We start from the raw sequence: 21,658 nt of genomic DNA, 5'->3' as shown, positions 1-21,658 counted from the left end.
CACAATACCCTGATACCCTGAAAAAAATGCTGCCTTTGAAATGAATGCAGTAATAAAATTACAACAGAAGAAAAATTTATTCTTTTAGGGACATAAGAAAAATTCCATGAACTATGCCAGATGTAGCTGGAGTAAATATATACAGACCCTCAACGGTAGTACTTTCATAGAATGAGTCACGGTGAGTCAGCCACACACACAGGTGAACTGACATTGTAAATGTGGAAAATCAGGATATATAGTCAGAAGGAAAATTTTGAAATGGCAAAAAAAAAAGTCCACTTTATTTGATAACTTTAGTTTTAACATATACCCCAAATATGTAAGGTGTAATATTATCATCCAAATGTTACTCATGGTTTCCCACTGTTTTCTGGCTCTCCCTAACTTTTCAAGATTTATTCCAATATTAGTTTTACAAGGTCTAACATAAAAGCCTAAGAGTTCCAATCAGAAACAATATTTTATTTAATAAAAACTATCAAGAAATTATCAGTAGAATTTGTTAAGGAATATCAGCATAAGAATTAGCCTTTTATAACATAATATTTTATGCCAACAAATCCCCTACTTCTATTTAGATATGAAATAGTATATATACACTTGGTCCCTGGAGCCACAAGTAGGGCTATGGTAAAAGAATTTCAACAGCTAATCACTTTTCACACTGTGCTATATAATTCTTTGATTTTCTTTCATTTTAGCAAATATTTATTGACTGCTAATTCTGTGCTACTCTTGTTCTAAACACTGAGGACAGAACATTTAACAAGATGGTCAAGGTACCTACTCCCAAGGAGTTCACATTCTAGTTGGAGAAAACATACAATAAGCAAGCAAACAGATTTTAAAACTTAGTATAATTTCAATCAGAATTAGTGCTATGAGAAAAATCTCACAGGAAGATGGGATTGAGAGTGATAGGGCTCCATGACACACAGATGGTAAGAGAGGATTATTTCTTACGATCTTTGTCCTTCCTTACACTGGTACACTCCTGAGTCTGCAATGTTCCAGAGGCAGCCTTCATTTTATAAAAATCCATTATTTCTTCTTCCAATTGTCTTCTCTCCTCCTCAAGTTTCATTGTCTCCTCTTGTTGGACCCTCTTAAGATGCTCAAACTTGTCCTGTAGCTGTGAAACAAATCTGCAGTTGTGACTCAAAGCACGCTATGGTGGCACATCCCCAAGTACATGTTTCTCTTTTTCTGGTTATCAAACACACCCTAATCATCAGAGTAGCACTTGTTCTTAATAACAGTTTCAAAAATTATCTCTGCTGGAGTCATATTGCTCGTAATTACATTTTCAGACCTGAGAAGTAAATGAGCTTCTAGATACAATGGCAAGAAGAATGATTGCAAAGGCTGGGGATGTGGGAGTGTGGTATTTATAAATGATGGCAAAATCATTGAGAAAACTTTTTACTTAAAGATAGGAGGTTGAAGGTAGAAATCAGAGAAAGCTAAACTTTATCTTAATACATAAACATTTCAAATGTTAACTACTCTGGTGAGAAACTCGAACTTTTCCTGCAAATCAGGTTCAAGGTCAGGATGTCCCCCCTCACTACTCCTTTTCAACATTGTACTGGAAGTCCTTGCTAATGCAATAAAGTAAGAGAAGAAAAATAAAATGTATACAGATTGGGAAGAAAGACATAAAACTGTCATTGTTTGCAGATAACATAATCATCTATGTAGCAAATCCCAAAGAACTGACCAAAAAACTCCTGGAACTAATTAGCGATTATAGCAAGGTTGCAAGATATAAGGTTATTATATAAAGGTTAATTGCTTTCCTATATACCAGCAGTGAGCAAGTGGAATTTGAAGTAAAAAATGCAATAACAATTGCATTAACCCCCCCCAATGAAATACTTAGGTATAAATCTAACAAAATACATATAAGATCCATATGAAGAAAACAACAAAACCCTGATGAAAAAAATTAGAGAAGAACAAAATAAATAACTATTTCATGTTTGTGGATAGGAAGACTCAATATTGTCAAGTTGTCAGGTCTTCCCAACTTGACCTACAGATTCATTGCAATACTAATCAAAATCCCAGCAAATTATTTTATAGATATTGACAAACTGATTCTAAAGGATTTATGGCAAAACAAAAGACCGAGAATAACCAAAACAATATTGAAGGAGAAGAATAAACTTGAAGAACTGATGCTACCTGACTTCACTGACTATAGTAATCTGACTAAAACTACAGTAATCACGATAGTGTGATATTGGTGAAAAAAATAGATCAATGCAACAAAATAGAGAACCTAGAAATAGATGCAAATATATTTAGCAAATTGATCTTTGACAAAGGAGCATATGTAGTACGAGGAAAGATACTCTCTTCAACAACTTGTGCTGAAACAACTGAACATTCACATGAAAAAAAACCCCACAGAATCTAGACACAAACCTTCAAAAAAATTAAACTCAAATGGATCATAAATCTAAATGAGGGGACAGAAAAAATATTCTATGGAAATGAAAAGACAGCTGGTGTAGCAATACTTATATCAGCCAAAATAGGCTTTAAAGCAAAGATGGTAACAAAAGACAAAGAGGGACATTACATAATGATAAAGGGATCAGTTCATCAAGAAGATGTAACAATTGTAAATATAGATGCACCCAACATAGGAGCACCCAAATACATAAAGCAACTATTAACAAACTTAAAGGAAGAAATTGACAGTAGCATAATCATACTAAAGGACTTTAACAATGCACTCACATCAATGGACAGATTATCCAGACAGAAAACCAGTAAGGAAACGTTGGTCTCAAATCACACACACACACACACACACACACACACACACACACATACATATATATATATAGAATACTCTGTCCAAGAGCAGCAGAAATATATATTCTTTTCAAGTACACATGGAACTTTCTCTAGGATAGACACATGCAGACCACAAAAGAAGTCTCAATAAATGTAGAAGAGTGAAATCATATCAAGCCTCTTTTCTAACCACAGTACTATGAGCTAGAAATCGACTATAAGAAAAATACTGCAAAAAACACAAACATGTGGAGGCCAAACAATATGCTGCTAAACAACCAATGGGTCATGGAAGAAACAAAGGGGAAATTTAAAAATACCTGGAGATAAATGAAAGCAGAAACACATTTTTCCAAATTCTATGGGATACAGCGAAAGCAGTGCTGTGAGGGAAGTTTATAGCAATACAAGCTTACCTCAGGAAACAAGAAAAATATCTAGTATAAACAACTTAACATTACACATAAACAAATTAGGAAAGAAGAGCTAACAAAACCCAAAGTTAGCAGAAGAAAATAAATCATAAAGGTTGAAGCAGAAATAAATGAAATAGAGGCTTAAAAAATAGAAAAGATCAATGAAACTAAGAGCTGGTTCTTTCAAAAGATAAACAAAATTGATAAACCTTTAGCTAGACTCATAAGAAAAAAAGAGGGCCCAAGTAAAATCAGAAATGAAAAAAAAGAAGTTACAAATGATACCACAGAAATACAAAGGATCATAAGAGATTAATATGAAAAATTATATGCCAATAAAATGGGCAACCTAGAGGAAATGAATAAATTTCTAGAAATGTACAGTTTCCCAAGACTCAATCAGGAAGAAATTCAAAATATGAACAAATTACCAGTAGTAAAATTGAATCAGTAATTTTAAAACTCCCAACAAACAAAAGTCCAGGACCAGATAATTTGACAGGTGAATTCTACTAAACATTTAAAGAAGAGATAATGCCTATCCTTCTCAAACTATTCCAAAAAGCTGAAGAGAGGGGTATACTTCTGAACTCATTCTACAAGGCCAGCATTACACTGATAACAAAACCAGACAAAGAAACCACACACACAAAAAATTACAGGCCAATATCACTGATGAACATAGATGCAAAAATCCTCAACAACATATTGGCAAATCAAATTCAACAATACATCAAAAGGATCATATACCATGATCAAGCAGGATTTATCCCAGGGATGCAAGGATAATACAATACTCACAAATCAAACAATGTGATATATACTATATTAACAAAATTGAAGAATAAAATCATATGATCATATCAATAGATGCAGGAAAAGCTTTTGACAAAATTCCACATCAATTTATGATAAAAACTCTCAACAAAGTGGGTATAGATGGAACATAATAACCTCAACATAATAAAGGCCATATATGACAAACCTACAACCAACATGGTACTCAGTTGTGAAAAGCTGAAAGTATTTCCTCTAAGATCAAGAACAAAACAAGGATGTCCACTCTCACCACATCTATTCAACATAGTATTGGAAGTCCTAGCCAGAACAATCAGACAAGAAAAAGAAATAAAAGGCACCTAAATTAGCAAGGAAGAAGTAAAACTGTCACTGTTTGCAGAGGACATGACACTATATATAGAAAATCCTAAAGATGTCACCAAAAAACTGTTAGAACTAGTAAACGAAATCAGTAAAGTTGCAGAATACAAAATTAATATACAGAAATATGCTGCAATTCTATACACTAACAAGGAACTATCAGAAAGAGAAATTAAGAAAACAAACCCATTACAATTGCAAAAAAACAATAAAATACCTAGAAATAAATCTAACCAAGGATGTAAAAGACTTGTACTTGGAAAACGATGAAAGAAATTGAAATGACACAAATAAATGGAAAGATATACTGTCATCGTGGATTGAAAAAATTGTTGGTATAATAACTACAATACAAAAGACAATCTACAGATCCAATGTTATCCCTATCAAAGTACCAATGGCATTTTTCACTGAACTAGAACAAATAATTCTAAAGTTTGTATGGAAACACAAAAGACCACAAATAGCCAAAACAATCTTGAGAAAGAAGAACAAAGCTGGAGGTCTCTCCATCCCTGATTTCAAACTATATACTATGTAGCTGCAGCAATCACAACATATGGTACTGGCACCAAAACAGACAAACAAACCCATGGAACAGAAAAGAGAGACCAGAAATAAACCCACACTTAATACGGTCAACTAATCTACAAAAAAGGAGGCAAGAATGTACATGAGGGAAAGACAGCCTCTTCAATAAATGATGTTGGGAAAACTGGACAGCTACATGCAAAGGAATCAAACTGGACTACTTTCTGATGCCATATACAAAAATAAACTCAAATTGGATTAAAGATATAACTGTAAGATCTGAAACCACAAAACTCTAGAAAAAACATAGGCAGTAAGCTCTTTGACATCGGTCTTAATTTTTTTGGATATGTCTCCTCAGGGACGGGAAACAAATGCAAAAATAAACAAATAGGACTCCATCAAACTGAAAAGCTTTTGCACAGTGAAGGAAGTTATTAACAAAATGAAAAGGCAGCCTATTGAACGGGAGAAGACATTTTTAAACAATATATCTAATAAGGGGTTAATAATCAAAATATATAAAGAATGCATACAACTCAACATAAAAAAAAAACAAACAAACAACCCAATTACAAAATGAGCAGAGGAACTACACAGACATTTTTCCAAAGAAGATATGGAGATGACCAACAGGTACATGAGAAAATGCTCAACATCACTGATCATCAAGGAAATGCAATTCAAGTTCACAATTAGATATCTCTTCACACCCTTCAAAATGGCTATTATCCAAAAGATAACACTTTGGCAAGGATGTGGAGAGAGGCAACACTTGTGCAGAATTAGTGGGAATGTAAATTGATACGGTCACTATGGAAAATAGGACGGAGCTTCCTCAAAAAATTAAAAATAGAACAACAGTACGATCCAGTAATTCCACTTCTGGGTATTTTTCTGAAGAAAACAAAAACACTAAGTTGAAAAAATATATGCACCTCTATGTTCATTGCAGCATTATTTACAATAGCCAAGATATGGAAGCAACATAAGTGTCCATCAATAGATGAATGGATAAATAAGATGTGGTATATATATACAATAGAACATTAGCCATAAAAAAGAATGAAATTTTACCTTTTGTGACAACATGGATGGACCTGGAGGGTATTATGCTAAGTGAAATAAGTCAGATAGAGAAAGATAAATGTCATATGATTTCACTTATACACGGAATCTAAAAAACAATTCAAATGAACAAACATAATAAAACAGAAACAGACTCAGAGATACAGAGAACAAACAGGTGGTTGCCAGAGAAGAGTGGCATTAGAGGATGAGTGAAATAGGTGAAGGAGATTAAGGGATACAAACTTCTAGTTATAAAATAATGTAATGGGCATGTAATATACAGCATAAGGAATATAGTGAATAATATTGTAAAACCTTGTATGGTGACAGATGGTAACTGGGACATCATGGTGATCATTTTGTAATGTATAAAAATATTCAGGGGCTTCCCTGGTGGTGCAGTGGTTAAGAATCCACCTGCCAATGCAGGGGACACGGGTTCGAGCCCTGGTCCAGGAAGATCCCACATGCTGCGGAGCAGCTAAGCCCGTACGCCACAACTACTGAGCCTGCGTGCCGCAACTACTGAAGCTCGTACACCTAGAGCCCGTGCTCCGCAACGAGAAGCCACCACAATGGGAACCCCACGCACCGCAACGAAGAGTAGCCCCCCCTCGCCGCAACTAGAGAAAGCCCGTGTGCAGCAACGAAGACCCAACACAGCCAAAAATAAAAATAATAAAATAAATAAATTTTAAAAAATCAATCACTGTTGTATACCCAAAACTGATACAATATTGTAAGTCAAATTATACTTCAGTTTAAAAAATAAAAAAAGTAAATTCTCCAAATGCTCTAGAAAAAAATAAGATTACAGATGGCAAAATTTTAAAGGCTGTATCCAAAACCTATATGGTAAATAGCTACTTTTTGAAGAATAGTAAAGTATCCTCCAACAAAATCATCTAAACTCTCGAGATGAAAACCTCCAACTTAATAGGACACCTAAACTTGAATACAAATTATATCAAACTAGCAGGACTTGCCTCTTTTTCAGCTTCTTTAAATGCTGTTTCTTTCTGCTTTACTCTCTGCACAAACTTCTGTTTCAACTTTTCTTCTTCCCTCTGACATTGATCCAAGAAATCCTGCCTTTTGGCTTCATAGATCTCTTGAAAACTGAAAAGAAATTTGTGTTACTTTTATATTAAAATGTTAATATAAATAAACATGTAAACATATATATTGTTTATTAATATAAGTAGCTCATACAACTCAACAACAAAAAAACCAAACAACCCAATCGAAAAATAGGCAGAAGACCTAAATAGTCATTTCTCCAAAAGAAGACCTACAGATGGCCAACAGGCATATGAAAAGATGCTCAGCATCCCTAATTATTAGAGAAATGCAAATCAAAACTGCAATGAGGTACCACCTCACACTGGTCAGAATAGCTATCATTAAAAAAATCTACAAATAACAAAGGCTGGGGAGGGTATGGGGAAAAAGGAACCCTCCTACACTGCTGGTGGGAAAGTAAATTGGTACTATGGAAAACAGTATGGACATGCCTCAAAAAACTGAAAATAGCATTGCTATATGATCCAGCAATCCCACTTCTGAGCATATATCCAGACAAAACTATAATTCAAAAAGATACATGCACCCGTGCATTCATAGCAGCACTATTCACAAGAGCCAAGACATGGAAACAACCTAAATGTTCATCAACAGAAGAATGGATAAAGAAGAGGTAGTACATATATACAATGGAATACTACTCAGCCATAAAAAAGAATGAAATAATGGTATTTGCAGCAACATGGATGGACCTAGAAATTATCATACTAAGTGAAGTAAGTCAAAAAGAGAAAGACAAATACCATATGGTATCACTTATATGTGGAATCTAAAATATGACACAAATGAACTTATCTATGAAATAGAAAGAGACTCCCAGACATAGAGAACAGACTTGTGGTTGTCAAGGGGGAGGGGGGAGGGGAGGGATGGACTGGGAGTTTGGGATTAACAGATGCAAACTATTATATATAGAATGGATAAACAACAAGGTCCTACTCTATAGTACAGGGAACTATATTCAATAACCTGTGATAAACCATAATGGAAAAGAATATGGAAAAGAATATATCTATATCTCTCTATATATCTGAATCACTTTGCTATACAGCAGAAACTAACACAACATTGTAAATCAACTATACTTCAATAAAATACATATATATATATTGTTATGTCACATATAAGGACATTTACCAATATTCTCTCATGTATAGAAATGAAAATTTCTATATCACGAGATGTAAAAAAGTGAGGGGCCATATTGAATATAAGTATAGAGAGTGTATATATAGTAAGTACTCACATTTTGAAACACTTAAAATATGTTTTGTTTCTCCTACCACTTTTTATTATCACACTTCTTCACATCTTTTGACAACAAAATTTGGGGGAACATCTAATTTATGAGGTTCTCAAAATAATTAGAATAAGGCCAGGCGTCTTTCAAAATATGATGCATTTAAGATAGCCAGTTCAATTCTGGTTGCCTTCAAAGTACTGTAACTAATATAACTGGATTGTTCTACACTGTCATCCTTCTGCAGCACAAATCCTATTCCTCCTCAATATAGCTAAGTACACCTGCTCTCAAACTATTTTCACTTGACTTCCGTTGAAACTGAGTCCCCCGAAAACCTAGATTCTCTGCCAAGTTTATGATTGAGCTCTCCAATCCAAAATGTTATTCCCTTTCTTGTCCAACACCTGTTCCCCTCAAGATGGAGGAATATCAAAGAAAAGGGAAGATTGAAACCGAGCGGGATGTTGTGGGACCCTCCCAGGCATAAAAGCCTTTCCGTGTACCCCCTTTCTTGTTTGTGGGAAAAAGGCTTTCCGCCTCCTAGACCTTCCCTGAGTTCCAAAGGGCAGATTCAAACAGTTACTGGGAGGAAAGTGAGGGAATGCAGAAAGAAACAATAGTGCAGCATGGGGTCCTGGACCTGGTTCCTCCTGGGGCAGGGGTGGGAGTGTGTGTATGACAATCTGATACAGATCTCTTGAGTTCTTCTACAGGAACTAACGTGCCTACCCAGGGGGAGGATGATAATTTCACGCTGAGCACAAGCATGTAGACCCAGACTGGTAGGAACCAGAAGGCTGATGACTGAACATCACCCTGTTACCTCACCATCAACCAATCAGAGGAGGGTTACACACCCTACAGCCCTCCCCCACAAATTTTGCCTATAAAAACTTCTTCCCTGAAACCCATCAGAGAGTTCAGGTCTTTTGAGCATGAGCCACCCATTCTCCTTGCAAGGTCCTTGCGATAAACCTTTCTCTGCTCCAAACTCCAATGTTTCAGTTTGTTTGGCCTCACTGTGTGTCGTGCACGTGAACTTGGATTCGACAACACCATGCCATTACACTGCTGCTTTTCCTCTTTCCTCCATCCAATCCTCAATATCCTTTGCCATCTTATACCAATTTTTACTAATATTTGCAAATCTCTTTCCTGAGCTTCTGTTCCATATAAAATCTACTTTTTCTTTTGGATACACATTTCAGCACATACACATATTGGATGCATATAAACGAGCCCTTGCATTATGTTGCTCCTACTAACTCTCCATCTAAGTCTGAAGATGATGAAAAACCACACAATTTAGGATGTGAGAAGTACAGCTATTCTCATTCCGAAATAATCATATCTCATCGTTGTAGGGGATTTCTAAGTCACCCGTCATCTTGTTTGAGCAAGATCTCCACTCACCTTACTGGCTGGTTGTCTGGATCCACATCAGTAAATCCCATTTTCTGAAGTTTGCTGCACCTATAACGTTCATAGTGCCAAGTGTGGGTTTGTTCTTTCAAGTCTTCCATGTTTGTACAAAAAAGCACATCCCGGAGCTTAACAAAGTCACAGTGATTTTCATTTTCCACTAGGCAGAAAAATAATAAAGCCACAAAGCTTATTATCAATCCCTATCACTTTCTAAGTATTCTTGAGTGAGCTAAGAGATCGTTCAGATTAATAGCTATAATTCTTTTAACCATGTAACTATGGTTATATGGTACATACAAATTATAGGTAGAGTTTATTTATAGACCAGGAAATTTGCTTGAAATTTATTAGCCAAAGAATAAATAGGAAACACTGAAATAACATGTAATATTAGTAGATGGCATAAACTTTCATTAATAATTATGTTAGTATTTTTCAAATGAATATGCTCAAGGTATTCTACAGAGCACTAAAAAAGAATATAATATAATTTCACTAAAGTAAATAATTTTATTAAAGTAAATCCTGCTAACATAAAGGTCTTAACAACTATGCATGATTTAGTTATTAAACTATATTTATACACCATATTTATGAGAATGAATTAGTCAGTTTTCAAAATCGCTCAATAAATTCACATGGCTCTCTACTGTGTTTGTCATATCCAAAAGACTGAGCACAATACTTTGTGCATTGTGTATGATATTATAACCAAATGCAATATTCATTAAAATATGTTGTGTTTAAGTACATTTCATAAATTTAAAAATTTGTAATATATTAACTGAAAATAACATTTGGAAACTAGTCCCCAATAATTAGTATCACAAGTATACGAATCAGACAATAAATGACTGCTATTACACCATTCTAACTCATCATGATGCTAGATAACTAATATAAATGTCTAGGTATAATTTAGCCAAAAATGAATTGTATTACTTTATTTTTAAAATGGTTTTCCATCCCTTTTTATAGGGACCACTTTAAAATGCTTTATAAATTAGGTAGCAATTAACTTATATAACATGTTTCAAGTACCAATATTTATGCTTCTGTGTTGTTCAGAGTTCTTTTGTTCAAAGAACTTTCCAACATTCTGAATGTGATGGTTTATGCATAGAGAGATAATCTGCATATAGCAGATGGGGGAAATGAGGAGGTTCTGCCCAGTTTCTGAATTTTTGCCTAAAGCACCATCCAGAAAACTCCCATGAGAATAGGTTACAATCAAAATAAGCATTATCTTAAATGAAACAGAATCTGTGCTCCTTATCAGTAACTATTAATTTGCTGTTTAGCAAGAGTTACCAATATTGACTCAAGTTAAAATATTTTGTTTTACATATTTATAGTTATATTTTATATAATTTTTATAATTATATATATATTTAAGCATAATCATTCCAGAGCAAGCCTGCGCATCTTTGTTACCTTTACCTTGTAAAACTCCCCAAGGGTACTGACGGCCTCTGACCATTCTTTTTCCAACTTTCACTTCATCTGTACTTCCTACTACAGCAAAAGGTAAATGTTCCTAGAAAGTAAGTACAATTTTAATCATGTTTCCTTATACCAATATAACTTACTCTGTTAATCTTATTTCTGTTATGGAAACAACAGAGACAATAATATCATCATAAGTTTATTCAAACAAGTGATTTATCTTGCCTCAGATTTTATGACTTCACATTAAATATGTGCAAATTAATTGCTGTAAGCATTTGTGCGAGATCATGCACACAATTGAAAACTACCTACTGAGTACAGCCTAAAGCAAGGCGTTCGGCTGTGGGGAATACAAAGAAAACAGTTTTTGGTAGACATATAATTTTTCTCACATTATCTTTACCCTGAAACACAATAAGCAAATCACTTTTAACTCCAGTATAAAAGCTAAAAGACAAAATTAAGAAAACTCTAATAATTAGTTAATTGAAATATAACATAAAGCATATTAATAATACTATATAGAAAATGGAGAAGAAAATTTTAAAAGGAATGCAAATCAGAAAGGAATTAGTAAAACTATCTGTTCTCAGATGATATTTTTAAAAGTATTTTTTAATTGGGATATAACTGACATATTATATTAGTTTCTGATGTACAACATAATGATTTGGTATTTGTATATATCATAAAATGACCACCACAGTAAGTCTAGTTAACATCCATCACCACACAGTTACAATTTTTTTTCTTGTGATGAGATCTTTTTGAATCTACTCTCTTAGCAACTTTCAAATATACAATACAGTACTATTAACTACAGTCACTATGTTGTACACCACATCCCCAGGACTTATTTATTTTATAACTGAAAGCTATACGACACAATGTACATATCTATGAGACAGAAACAGACTCACAGACATAGAGAACAGACTTGTGGTTGCTGGGAGGTGGGGATTGGGGGAGAGAAGGAATGGGAGTTTGGGATTAGCAGATACAAACTAGTATATATAGGATGGATAAACAACAAGATCTTACTGTATAGCACAGGGAACTATATTCAATATCCTGTGATAAACCATAATGGAAAAGAACATGAAAAAGAATATATATATATATATATATATACAACTGAATCACTTTGCTGTGCAGCAGAAATTAACACAACATTGTAGATCAACTATGCTTCAATAAAGTATAAAACAAAGTAAAATAAACTATTTGGGGTTAAAAAAAAAAGAAAGGCAACTGATTTCTGTATGTTAATCTTGTATCCTTCTACCTTGCTGAATTCATTTATCAGTTCTAGTAGTTTTTGTGTGGAGTCTTTAGGGTTTTCTATATATAGTATCATGTCACCTGCATATAATGACAATTTTACCTATTCCTTACTGATTTGAATACCTTTTATTTCTTTTTCCTATCTGATTGCTGTGGCTAGGACATCCAATACTATGTTGAATAGAAGTGGTAAGAGTGCGCATCCTTGTCTCGTTCCAGATTTTAGCAGGAAGGCTTTAGCTTCTCACTGTTGAGTAGTATATTGGCTGTGGGTCTGTCATAAATAGCTTTTTTTTTTTGTGGTACATGGGCCTCTCACTGTTGTGGCCTCTCCCTTTGCGGAGCACAGGCTCCGGACGCGCAGGCTCAGCGGCCATGGCTCACGGGCCCAGCCGCTCTGCGGCATGTGGGATCTTCCCGGACCGGGGCACGAACCCGTGTTCCCTGCATTGGCAGGCGGACTCTCAACCACTGCACCACCAGGGAAGCCCAAATAGTTTTTATTATGTTGAGATATGTTCCCTCTATACCCACTTTCGTAAGGGTTTTTATCATGAATGGATGTTGAATTTTATCAAATGCTTTTTTCTGCAACTATGGAGATGATCATATGGTTTTGCATGGTGTACATGGTGTATCACATTGATTGATATGCTTATGTTGAACCATCTTTGTGACCCTGGTCATGGAAAGCTTGTTTTTTAAAAAGGTAAACAAAATTGACAAGCCTTTAGCCAGGCTGATTATAAAAAAGAGAGAGAGGGCTTCCCTGGTGGCGCAGTGGTTGAGAGTCCGCCTGCTGATGCAGGGGAAACGGGTTCGTGCCCCGGTCCGGGAAGATCCCACATGCCGCGGAGTGGCTGGGCCCGTGAGCCATGGCCGCTGAGCCTGTGCATCCGGAGCCTGTGCTCTGCAACGGGAGAGGCCACAACAGTGAGAGGCCCGCGTACCACAAAAAAAGAAAAAAAAAAAAAAGAGAGAGAGAGAGAGGGCCCAAATAAACAAAATAATAAGTGAAAGAGGAGAAATTACAATGAATATTACAGAAATTAAAAAATCATAAGAGAATACTATGAATAATTATAAGCCAATAAATTGGACAACCTAGAAAAAATGGATAAATTCCTAGAAAAATATAATCTCCCAAAACTGAACCAGGAAGAAATATATAATCTGAACAGACCAATATTTAGTAGTGAAATTGAATCAGTAATCAGAAAACTCCTAGCAAACAAAAATCCAGGACCAGACAGCCTCATATGGGAATTCTACTAAACATATAAAGAAGAGCTAATACCTATCTTTCTCAAGCTACTCCAAAAAACTGAAGAAGAGGGAACACTCCCAAATTCATTTACGACTCTACCATTACCCTGATACTAAAACCAAAGACACAGCAAAAAAAAAAAAAAAAAGAAAGAAAATGACAGGCCAACATCTTAGGTGTATATAGGTACAAAAATCCTCAACAAAATATTAGGTAACCAAATTCAACAATATATAAGAAGAATCATAAACCATGATCAAGTCTGATTTATTCCAGGGATGCAAGGGTGGCTCAATATCTGCAAATCAATCAGTGTGACACACCATATTAACAAATCAAGGGATAAAATCTCATGATCATCTCAATAACTGTAGAAAAAGCATTTGACAAAATTCAACATTCATTCATGATAAAAGCTCTCATCGATGTTGGTGTAGAGGGAACATATCTCAACATAATAGATGCCATTTATGACAAACCCACAGGTAAAATCATACTTAATGTTGAAAACTGAAAGCTTTTCCTCTAAAATCAATAACAAGACAAGGATGCCCACTATCACCACTTTTATTTAACATAATATTGGAAGTCCTAGCCACAGCAGTCAGAGAAAAAAATGTCATGAGGAACCTAGGGGTAAGACAGGAATAAAGACACAGACCTACTAGAGAATGGACTTGAGGATATGGGGAGGGGGAAGGGTAAGCTGTGACAAAGCGAGAGAGAGGCATGGAGATATATACGCTACCAAACGTAAGGTAGATAGCTAGTGGGAAGCAGCCGCATAGCACAGGGATATCAGCTCGGTGCTTTGTGACCGCCTGGAGGGGTGGGATAGGGAGGGTGGGAGGGAGGGAGACGCAAGAGGGAAGAGATATGGGAACATATGTATATGTATAACTGATTCACTTTGTTATAAAGCAGAAACTAACACACCATTGTAAAGCAATTATACTCCAATAAAGATGTAAATAAATAAATAAATAAATGGCATCCAAATTGGAAGGGAAGAAGTAAAACTGTCAGTATTTGCAGATGACATGATACTATATACAGAAAACTTTTAAGCCTCTACCAAAAAACTACTGGAACTAATAAATGAATTCAATAAAGTTGCATAAAAAGGTTAATATACAAATTTCTGTTCCTTTTCTATACACTAATAATGAACTATCAAAAAGAGAAAGCAAGAAAACAATCCTGTTTAAAATCACATCAAAATGAATAAAATACCTAGAATTGGCTTAAAAGAGGAGGTGAAAGATCTATACTCTGAAAAATATAAGACGTTGGTGAAGGAATATGAAGATGACACCAATTAGTGAAAAAAATATACCACAATCATGGGTTGGAAGAATTAATAATGTTAAAATGTCCATACTACCCAAAATAACCTGTAGATTTAATTCAACCCCTATCAAAATACACATGACATTTTCCACAGAACCAGAATAAATAATAATAAAATTGTATGGTACCACAAAAGTCCTTGAATAGCCAAAGCGATCTTGAGAAAAAAGAACAAAACTGGAGGTATCACACTCCCTGACTTCAGACTCTACTATAAAACTACAGTGTCAAAATAGTATGGTACTGGCACAAAGACAGACATGTAGATCAATGGAACAAAACAAAGAGCCCAGTTATAAAACTACACAAATATGGCCAATTAATCTATGACAAAGGAGAGAAAAATATACAATGCGGAAAAGACAGTCTCTTCAATAAATGGTGCTGGGATAACTACATGATAACTACACAGCTACATGTAAAGGAATGAAATTAGAACCTTTTGTCATAAGATATACAAAAATAAACAGAAAATTGATTAAAGACCTAAATGTAGGACCAGAAACCATAAAACTCCTAAAAGAGAACATAGAACACTCTTTGACGTAAGTGGTCACAATATTTTTTTGGATCTTTCCCCTCAGGCAGAGGATACAAAAGCAAAAAAAATAAACAAATGGGATCTAATTTAATTTAAAACCTTTTGCACATCAGAGGAAACCATCAACAAAATGAAAAGACAACCTACTGAATTAAAAAAATTTGCAAATGATATATCTAATAAGGGGTTAATACCTAAAATATATAAACAGCTCATACAATTCAACATCAAAAAAAAGCAAACAACCCAATTTTTAAAAAGGGCAGAAGACCTCAATAGACATTTTTTCAAAGAAGACATGCAGATGGCCAACAGGCACATGAAAAGATGCTTAACATTACTAATCATCAGGGAAATGCAAATCAAAACCACAATGAGATACCACCTCACATCCATTAATATGAACTATTACTTTAAAAAAAACCCAGAAAGTAACAAGTGTTGGTATGAATGTGGATAAATTGGAATCCTTGTACACTTTTGGTGGGGTAAAATAGTGCAGCCACTATGGAAAACAGTATGGCGGTTCCTCAAGAAATTAAACGTAGAATTACCATACAATCCAGCAATTCCACTTCTTGGCACTACCCAAGGGAATTGAAAGCAGGGACTCAAATAAATATTTGTACAGGTATAAAAGGGCAAATATTATATATTTCCATCTACTAGAAGTACCTTGAGTAGCCAAATTCATAGGGCTGAGGGAAAGAGTAATGGGGAATTATTGTTTATTACAGAGCTTCAGTTTTTGAAGATGAAAAGAGTTCTATGGATATAGATGGTGGCAATGATAGTAGCACAACACTGTAAAAGTATAATGCCACTCAGCTGTAAGCTTTAAAAAAGTTTAAGGTGGTAAATTTCAGGTTATGTGTATTTTACCACAATTTTAAAACCTCTTAGAAGAAAACTTATAAGTAAATCTTTATTACCTTGGATTTGACAAAACATTCTTAGATATGACATCAAAAGCACAAGTAACAATAAAAATAAATAAACTGGACTTCATCAATATTAAAAAGTTTGTGTTTCAAAGCACACCAAAAATAAAATGGAAAGACCAACAGATTGGGAGAAATATTTGCAAATCATGTATCTCATAAGCAACTTGTATCCAGAATATATAAAGAACTCTTACAACCCAATAATAAAAAGACAAAAGCTCAATTAAAAATAGACAAAGGGTCTGAGTAAATTTTTCTCTTGGGAAGACATATTAATAGCCGATAAAATCATGAAAAGACCAAATATTATATAATTCCATTCATATGACATGTCCAGAACAGAGAAATCTGAAGAGAAAGAAGTTGATTAGTGGTTTCCTAGGGTTGGTGGAGAGGAGGGCTGACAGGTAGTAGGTGAGAAAGCTGAAGAGTATGGGATTTCTTTTTGAGAAATAAAAATGTCCTAAATTTCGTTGTGGTGATGGTTGCACACACTGTGAATAAACTAAAACTTACTAAATTGTATATTCTAACAGGTGAGTCACATGGTATGTGAACTATATCTCAATAAAACGCTTTTTAAAAGAATTGATTATCAGCAAACATTTTTCAAAATCAAGAAAGTGAAACATTTTCCCACACTGGCTTTTGGGAAAAAAATATCTTATTTATAGTATCTTTGTCAGATACAAGTGACACTATATTACTAATATTGTTACTTATAAATTATACTTTCATTCCCACCTGTCAAATAGAACTGATATTCGGTAGTTAGAAGCTTACATTCATTGAGGTGTCCACGTCCATGGTAGCTTCATCATCTGTTGGGAACTGGTATATCTGGATGCCATTACTAATCAATTCACTCATTATCTTACACTTAAATTTCTGTAAATCATTTTTAGAAATTGTATCTGCTTTGGCAATCAGTGGTATAATGTTCACCTATTAAGAAAGAAGCAAACAAAATCTCACCATTGAGGATTTGTTATTAATTTGTTATATTTACAGTCAAAACCTCAATTTCTGACAATAAATTTTCATAACTAGATTATCACTGGCTATCATGACTTCCTCACAGAATTACTTTCCAAAATCATCAGTACTTTTGAAGATTAATCTTTAATCAGAATTCAGGTTTAGAAACCTCAATTTTCTTTCTCAAACTTTCTTACACATCTGGAGTTAGTAAAATGTAAGTAGCAAAATGAAGTATGATCAATTTGATTTCATTATCAATTTGATTTCTTATTAAACTGAGTATTAAAAAGTCAGAAGAGACCTTTCATCAAAATTATAGAACAGATCAACTTTGTCCTTCTACCTGTCATTCATTTGCATCATCTTCTCCATAAATCCACCTTAATCACTGTCCCATTTTCTAGGTAGAATCTTGTTCTACCTAGATGACCTTGCAGGTAGATCTGCTTGTGTTTTCCAAAGACCACCTAAAAATAGTAGACTTTTTTTTACTATACTTTAAAAGCTGAGTGTGTATATATGTGTGTATAGCACCGTGCTAACAAAAAAGTCCATTTGTAATTTGTAAAAAGAAATGATTTCACATTGCATATTTGAACTTGAAATTTTATACATAAAATTTTCTTCCTAGGTCTACAATATGATCATTGCTTCTCAATGAATTTACATCTTAATAATTAAACTTTGTAGAAAATAACAATATAAAATTCCAAAATATGTTTTATTACTGTTAAAATAAATTGTTACTGTTAAATCATAGCTACACAACGTTAAGTTCTGTGATCTAGTAGAAATGCATAAAAGTCAGTTTTAGGTCTATTGCTTTTGTTTTAGGTTCCTCAAAGTACATTTTTAAAAAATCCTTATGAAAATCTAGGGCTTCAATATTATAACGTAGATGTTCAAAATTTTGTCTAATTTTTTTTTTTTTTTTTTTTTTTTTGCGGTACGCGGGCCTCTCACTGTCGTGGCCTCTCCCGCTGCGGAGCACAGGCTCCGGACGCGCAGGCTCAGCGGCCATGGCTCACGGGCCCAGCCGCTCCGCGGCATGTGGGATCTTCCTGGACTGGGGCACGAACCCATGTCCCCTGCATCGGCAGGCGGACTCCCAACCACTGCGCCACCAGGGAAGCCCCAAAACTTTGTCTAATTTTAAAATCTTGAATAATACCTTGCATAGTAAAAAGCAGACAACTGCTATGGTAGATTCAAGACTAACATAAATGTCTTGGGTTGTATTAGTGAGAAAGCTGGGAAAAGATATCCTCCAGTGATAGTAAATCATTACCATATGAGAAATGAAAACGCTTCATGTCAATAATTCCTCAGGTGTTCATATTTAAGGAACAAAAGTCACTTATTGCAAGGAGAGCTGAGAAACCTGTAAGAGAAGACAACAGACAGACACAACCTTGCCCAACCCTTTATGCAATGGTCTTTGCAAAAATTAGTAACTTCTTGTATCTGGAAATGGCTTGATGATTACAGCTGCCCATAAAATTAAAAATAAAACTGTGTGTCCTTGAGTATTGAATATAGTACTAACCGAGAAATTGAGACAGCTCTTAATTTTAGCTAGAAATCTAACTTCTTTCAACTACTTGGTGACTTAGATTAAGTACAACGTTTCTTTCCAGTTTGAACAATACATAGCAAAGGTCAGGCCTTCTTTGATAAAGGGAACGCAATTTTAGAACTCTTCCTCCCTTCAACTGAATAAAGTTGAAGACAGCATGTTTTACCAGGGCTGAGTGCAGAAAAGAATCTCATGACATAACAAGTTCTTTCATATGTACATTTGCTCTCTGTTGGAAAAAAAAAATTGTATATATTCTGAATTTTCTCTGACAGAACCAGTAGCCAGGATCATGAAATCTTCATGTGTCACACCATCAGTGGTACCGGGTAAACGTTAATGGCATTATTTTATAGTACTATAGAGTAAATTCTATTTCAAAACTACAGGTAAATGACCATGATCTGAATTATGATTTAATCACAAACCCCTAAATTTAAAAAAAAATTTTTTTAAGTTTTTTAAATTTTTATTTTAGTTTGGAGCATAGTTGATTAACAATGTTGTGTTCATTTCTGGTGTACAGAAAAGTGATTCAGTTATACACATACATGTATCTATTCTTTTCCAAATTCTTTTCCCATTTAGGTAATTACAGAATATTGAGCAGAGTTCCCTGTGCTATACAGTTGGTCCTTGTTGGTTGTCTATTTTAAATATAGCAGTGTGTACATGTCAATCCCAGACTCCCAATATATCCCACACCCCCACCCTTCCCCTCTGGCAACCATAAATTCTGTTCTCTAAGTCTGTTTGTTTCTATTTTGTAAGTTCATTTGTATGAATTTTTTTTTAGATTCTGCATAGAAGTGATATCATATGATATTTGCCTTTCTCTGTCTGACTTACTTCACTTAGCATGATAAATTTTAAATTTTATTAAAATTTTTAAAACCTGTGTCTCATTTTCCTAACTGATACACATTGTAATTAAATTTCTCTGGAAAGGAAGAAAGGTTGAAATGTATCAAATGCTATTATGGGCTGAATATGTCTCCCCCTTCTCCCTCACACATATCTTAAAGCCCTAAACCCCAGTATCTCACAAAGTATTTGGAGATAGAGCCTTTAAAGAGGTGATTAAGTCAAAATAAGGCCATGAAGATAGGCCCTAATCCAATCCCACTGGTGTCCTCATAAAAAGGGGAAACTTGGACAGAGACATCAGCTGTGTGTACAAAGGAAAGATCATGTGAGGACGCAGTGAGAAAGTGGCAATCTGCCACCTAAAAAGAGGTTTCAGAAAAAATGAAACTTGGCGACACCTTGGTCTTGAACTTATAGCCTCCAGAATTGTGAGAAAATTAATTTCTGTTGTTTAAACCACTAAGTCTGTGGTATTTTGCAATGGCATCCCTAGGAAACAAACATAAATGCTTTAAAGATTAACAAAAAAGGACTTCCCTTGTGGCGCAGTGGTTAAGAATCCGCCTGCCAATGCAGGGGACACGGGTTCAAGCCCTGGTCTGGGAAGATCCCATATGCTGTGGAGCAACTAAGCCCGCGTGCCACAACTACGGAGCCTGCGCTCTAGAGCCCATGAGACACAACTACTGAGCCTGCGTGCTGCAACTACTGAAGCCCATGTGCCTAGAGCCTGTGTTCTGCAACAAGAGAAGCCACCACAGCGAGGAGCCTGCGCACCACAATGAAGAAAGCCCGTGCACAGCAACGAAGACCCAACACAGCCAAAAATTAATTAATTAATTAATTAATTTTTTTTAAAAAAAGATTAACAACAACAAAAGATATATATATATATATACATATTACAAAATAACAAGTTCTCTGTGTGCAAATGCCTTCAAGATTTGTATTATTTCACAATAAGTATCAAATCTTGATAGGTTGATAGATTTACCGAACGCACCTTACTGTCAATGTTCTTCATGGTTAATAGATCAAGGGGTTTCAGAGAATGTCCTGTAGGTGAAATGAAGTAAAGGCACACGTGGATACGGGAATCATGGTAGTCAACAAAGGAACGCTTAATTTTCAATTCTTCTTGAAGATAGGACTCAAACTGAGCATCTATGTAGTCACCTATTAGCTGGTAGCTGAAAAAATGATTATTTAAACATTTAGCATAACAGATTAATATCATCTGATGTCTGCATTTTTACCATTTAATATCTAGTTAATATGTGTACTCACTAGTTTGCCACAGTGATAAAATGTGCATAATATGTCCTTACAAAGATAACAGCTACAAGGTGTTACAAAGCAACAAAAAGTCCTCTTGTTTATAGAAAAGGAAAAATGATCTATCAGTTCAATGAAGTTCAAATCAGAAAACAAATTTTTTATATGTATACATATGTATAAGTGCAAAGAACCAAGAATGCTCAAGACATACTGAAAAAAAAATGAAGAAGATATATTCTTCATATATCACGTCTTACTATGTATGAAGTAAAATAATTAATACAGGATGGTATCAGCACAAGGATAAAGAGACTAAAGCACAAGAGAATTTTTGGATGTGACAGGACTGTTCTATGTCACAACTAAGATGGTGGGTATAA

At 34.7% G+C, this 21,658-nt stretch overlaps 1 protein-coding gene across 1 annotated transcript in view; it reads right to left on the bottom strand.

The window, feature by feature from the left end:
- Positions 1-800: 800 nt before the first annotated feature.
- SEPTIN14 (septin 14) overlaps positions 801-21,658 on the bottom strand; it is a 35,954-nt gene continuing 15,096 nt past the window's right edge. The window contains exons 5-10 of the mRNA XM_082857227.1: positions 21,004-21,190; positions 17,360-17,521; positions 11,182-11,278; positions 9,730-9,898; positions 6,977-7,109; positions 801-1,135 (exon numbers count right to left, since the gene is read on the bottom strand). Of these exons, the coding sequence (XP_082713353.1) occupies positions 956-1,135; positions 6,977-7,109; positions 9,730-9,898; positions 11,182-11,278; positions 17,360-17,521; positions 21,004-21,190 (928 nt within the window). The 3' untranslated portion in view covers positions 801-955. The remainder of the gene's footprint in view (positions 1,136-6,976; positions 7,110-9,729; positions 9,899-11,181; positions 11,279-17,359; positions 17,522-21,003; positions 21,191-21,658) is intronic.

This window comes from Leucopleurus acutus (genome assembly GCF_964270905.1).
Source record: "Leucopleurus acutus genome assembly, chromosome: 16".
In the NCBI taxonomy this organism is placed as follows: Eukaryota; Metazoa; Chordata; class Mammalia; order Artiodactyla; family Delphinidae; genus Leucopleurus; species Leucopleurus acutus.
The sequence above is the reverse complement of the archived record's forward strand: the minus strand, read 5'-3'. Positions and strand labels throughout refer to the sequence as shown.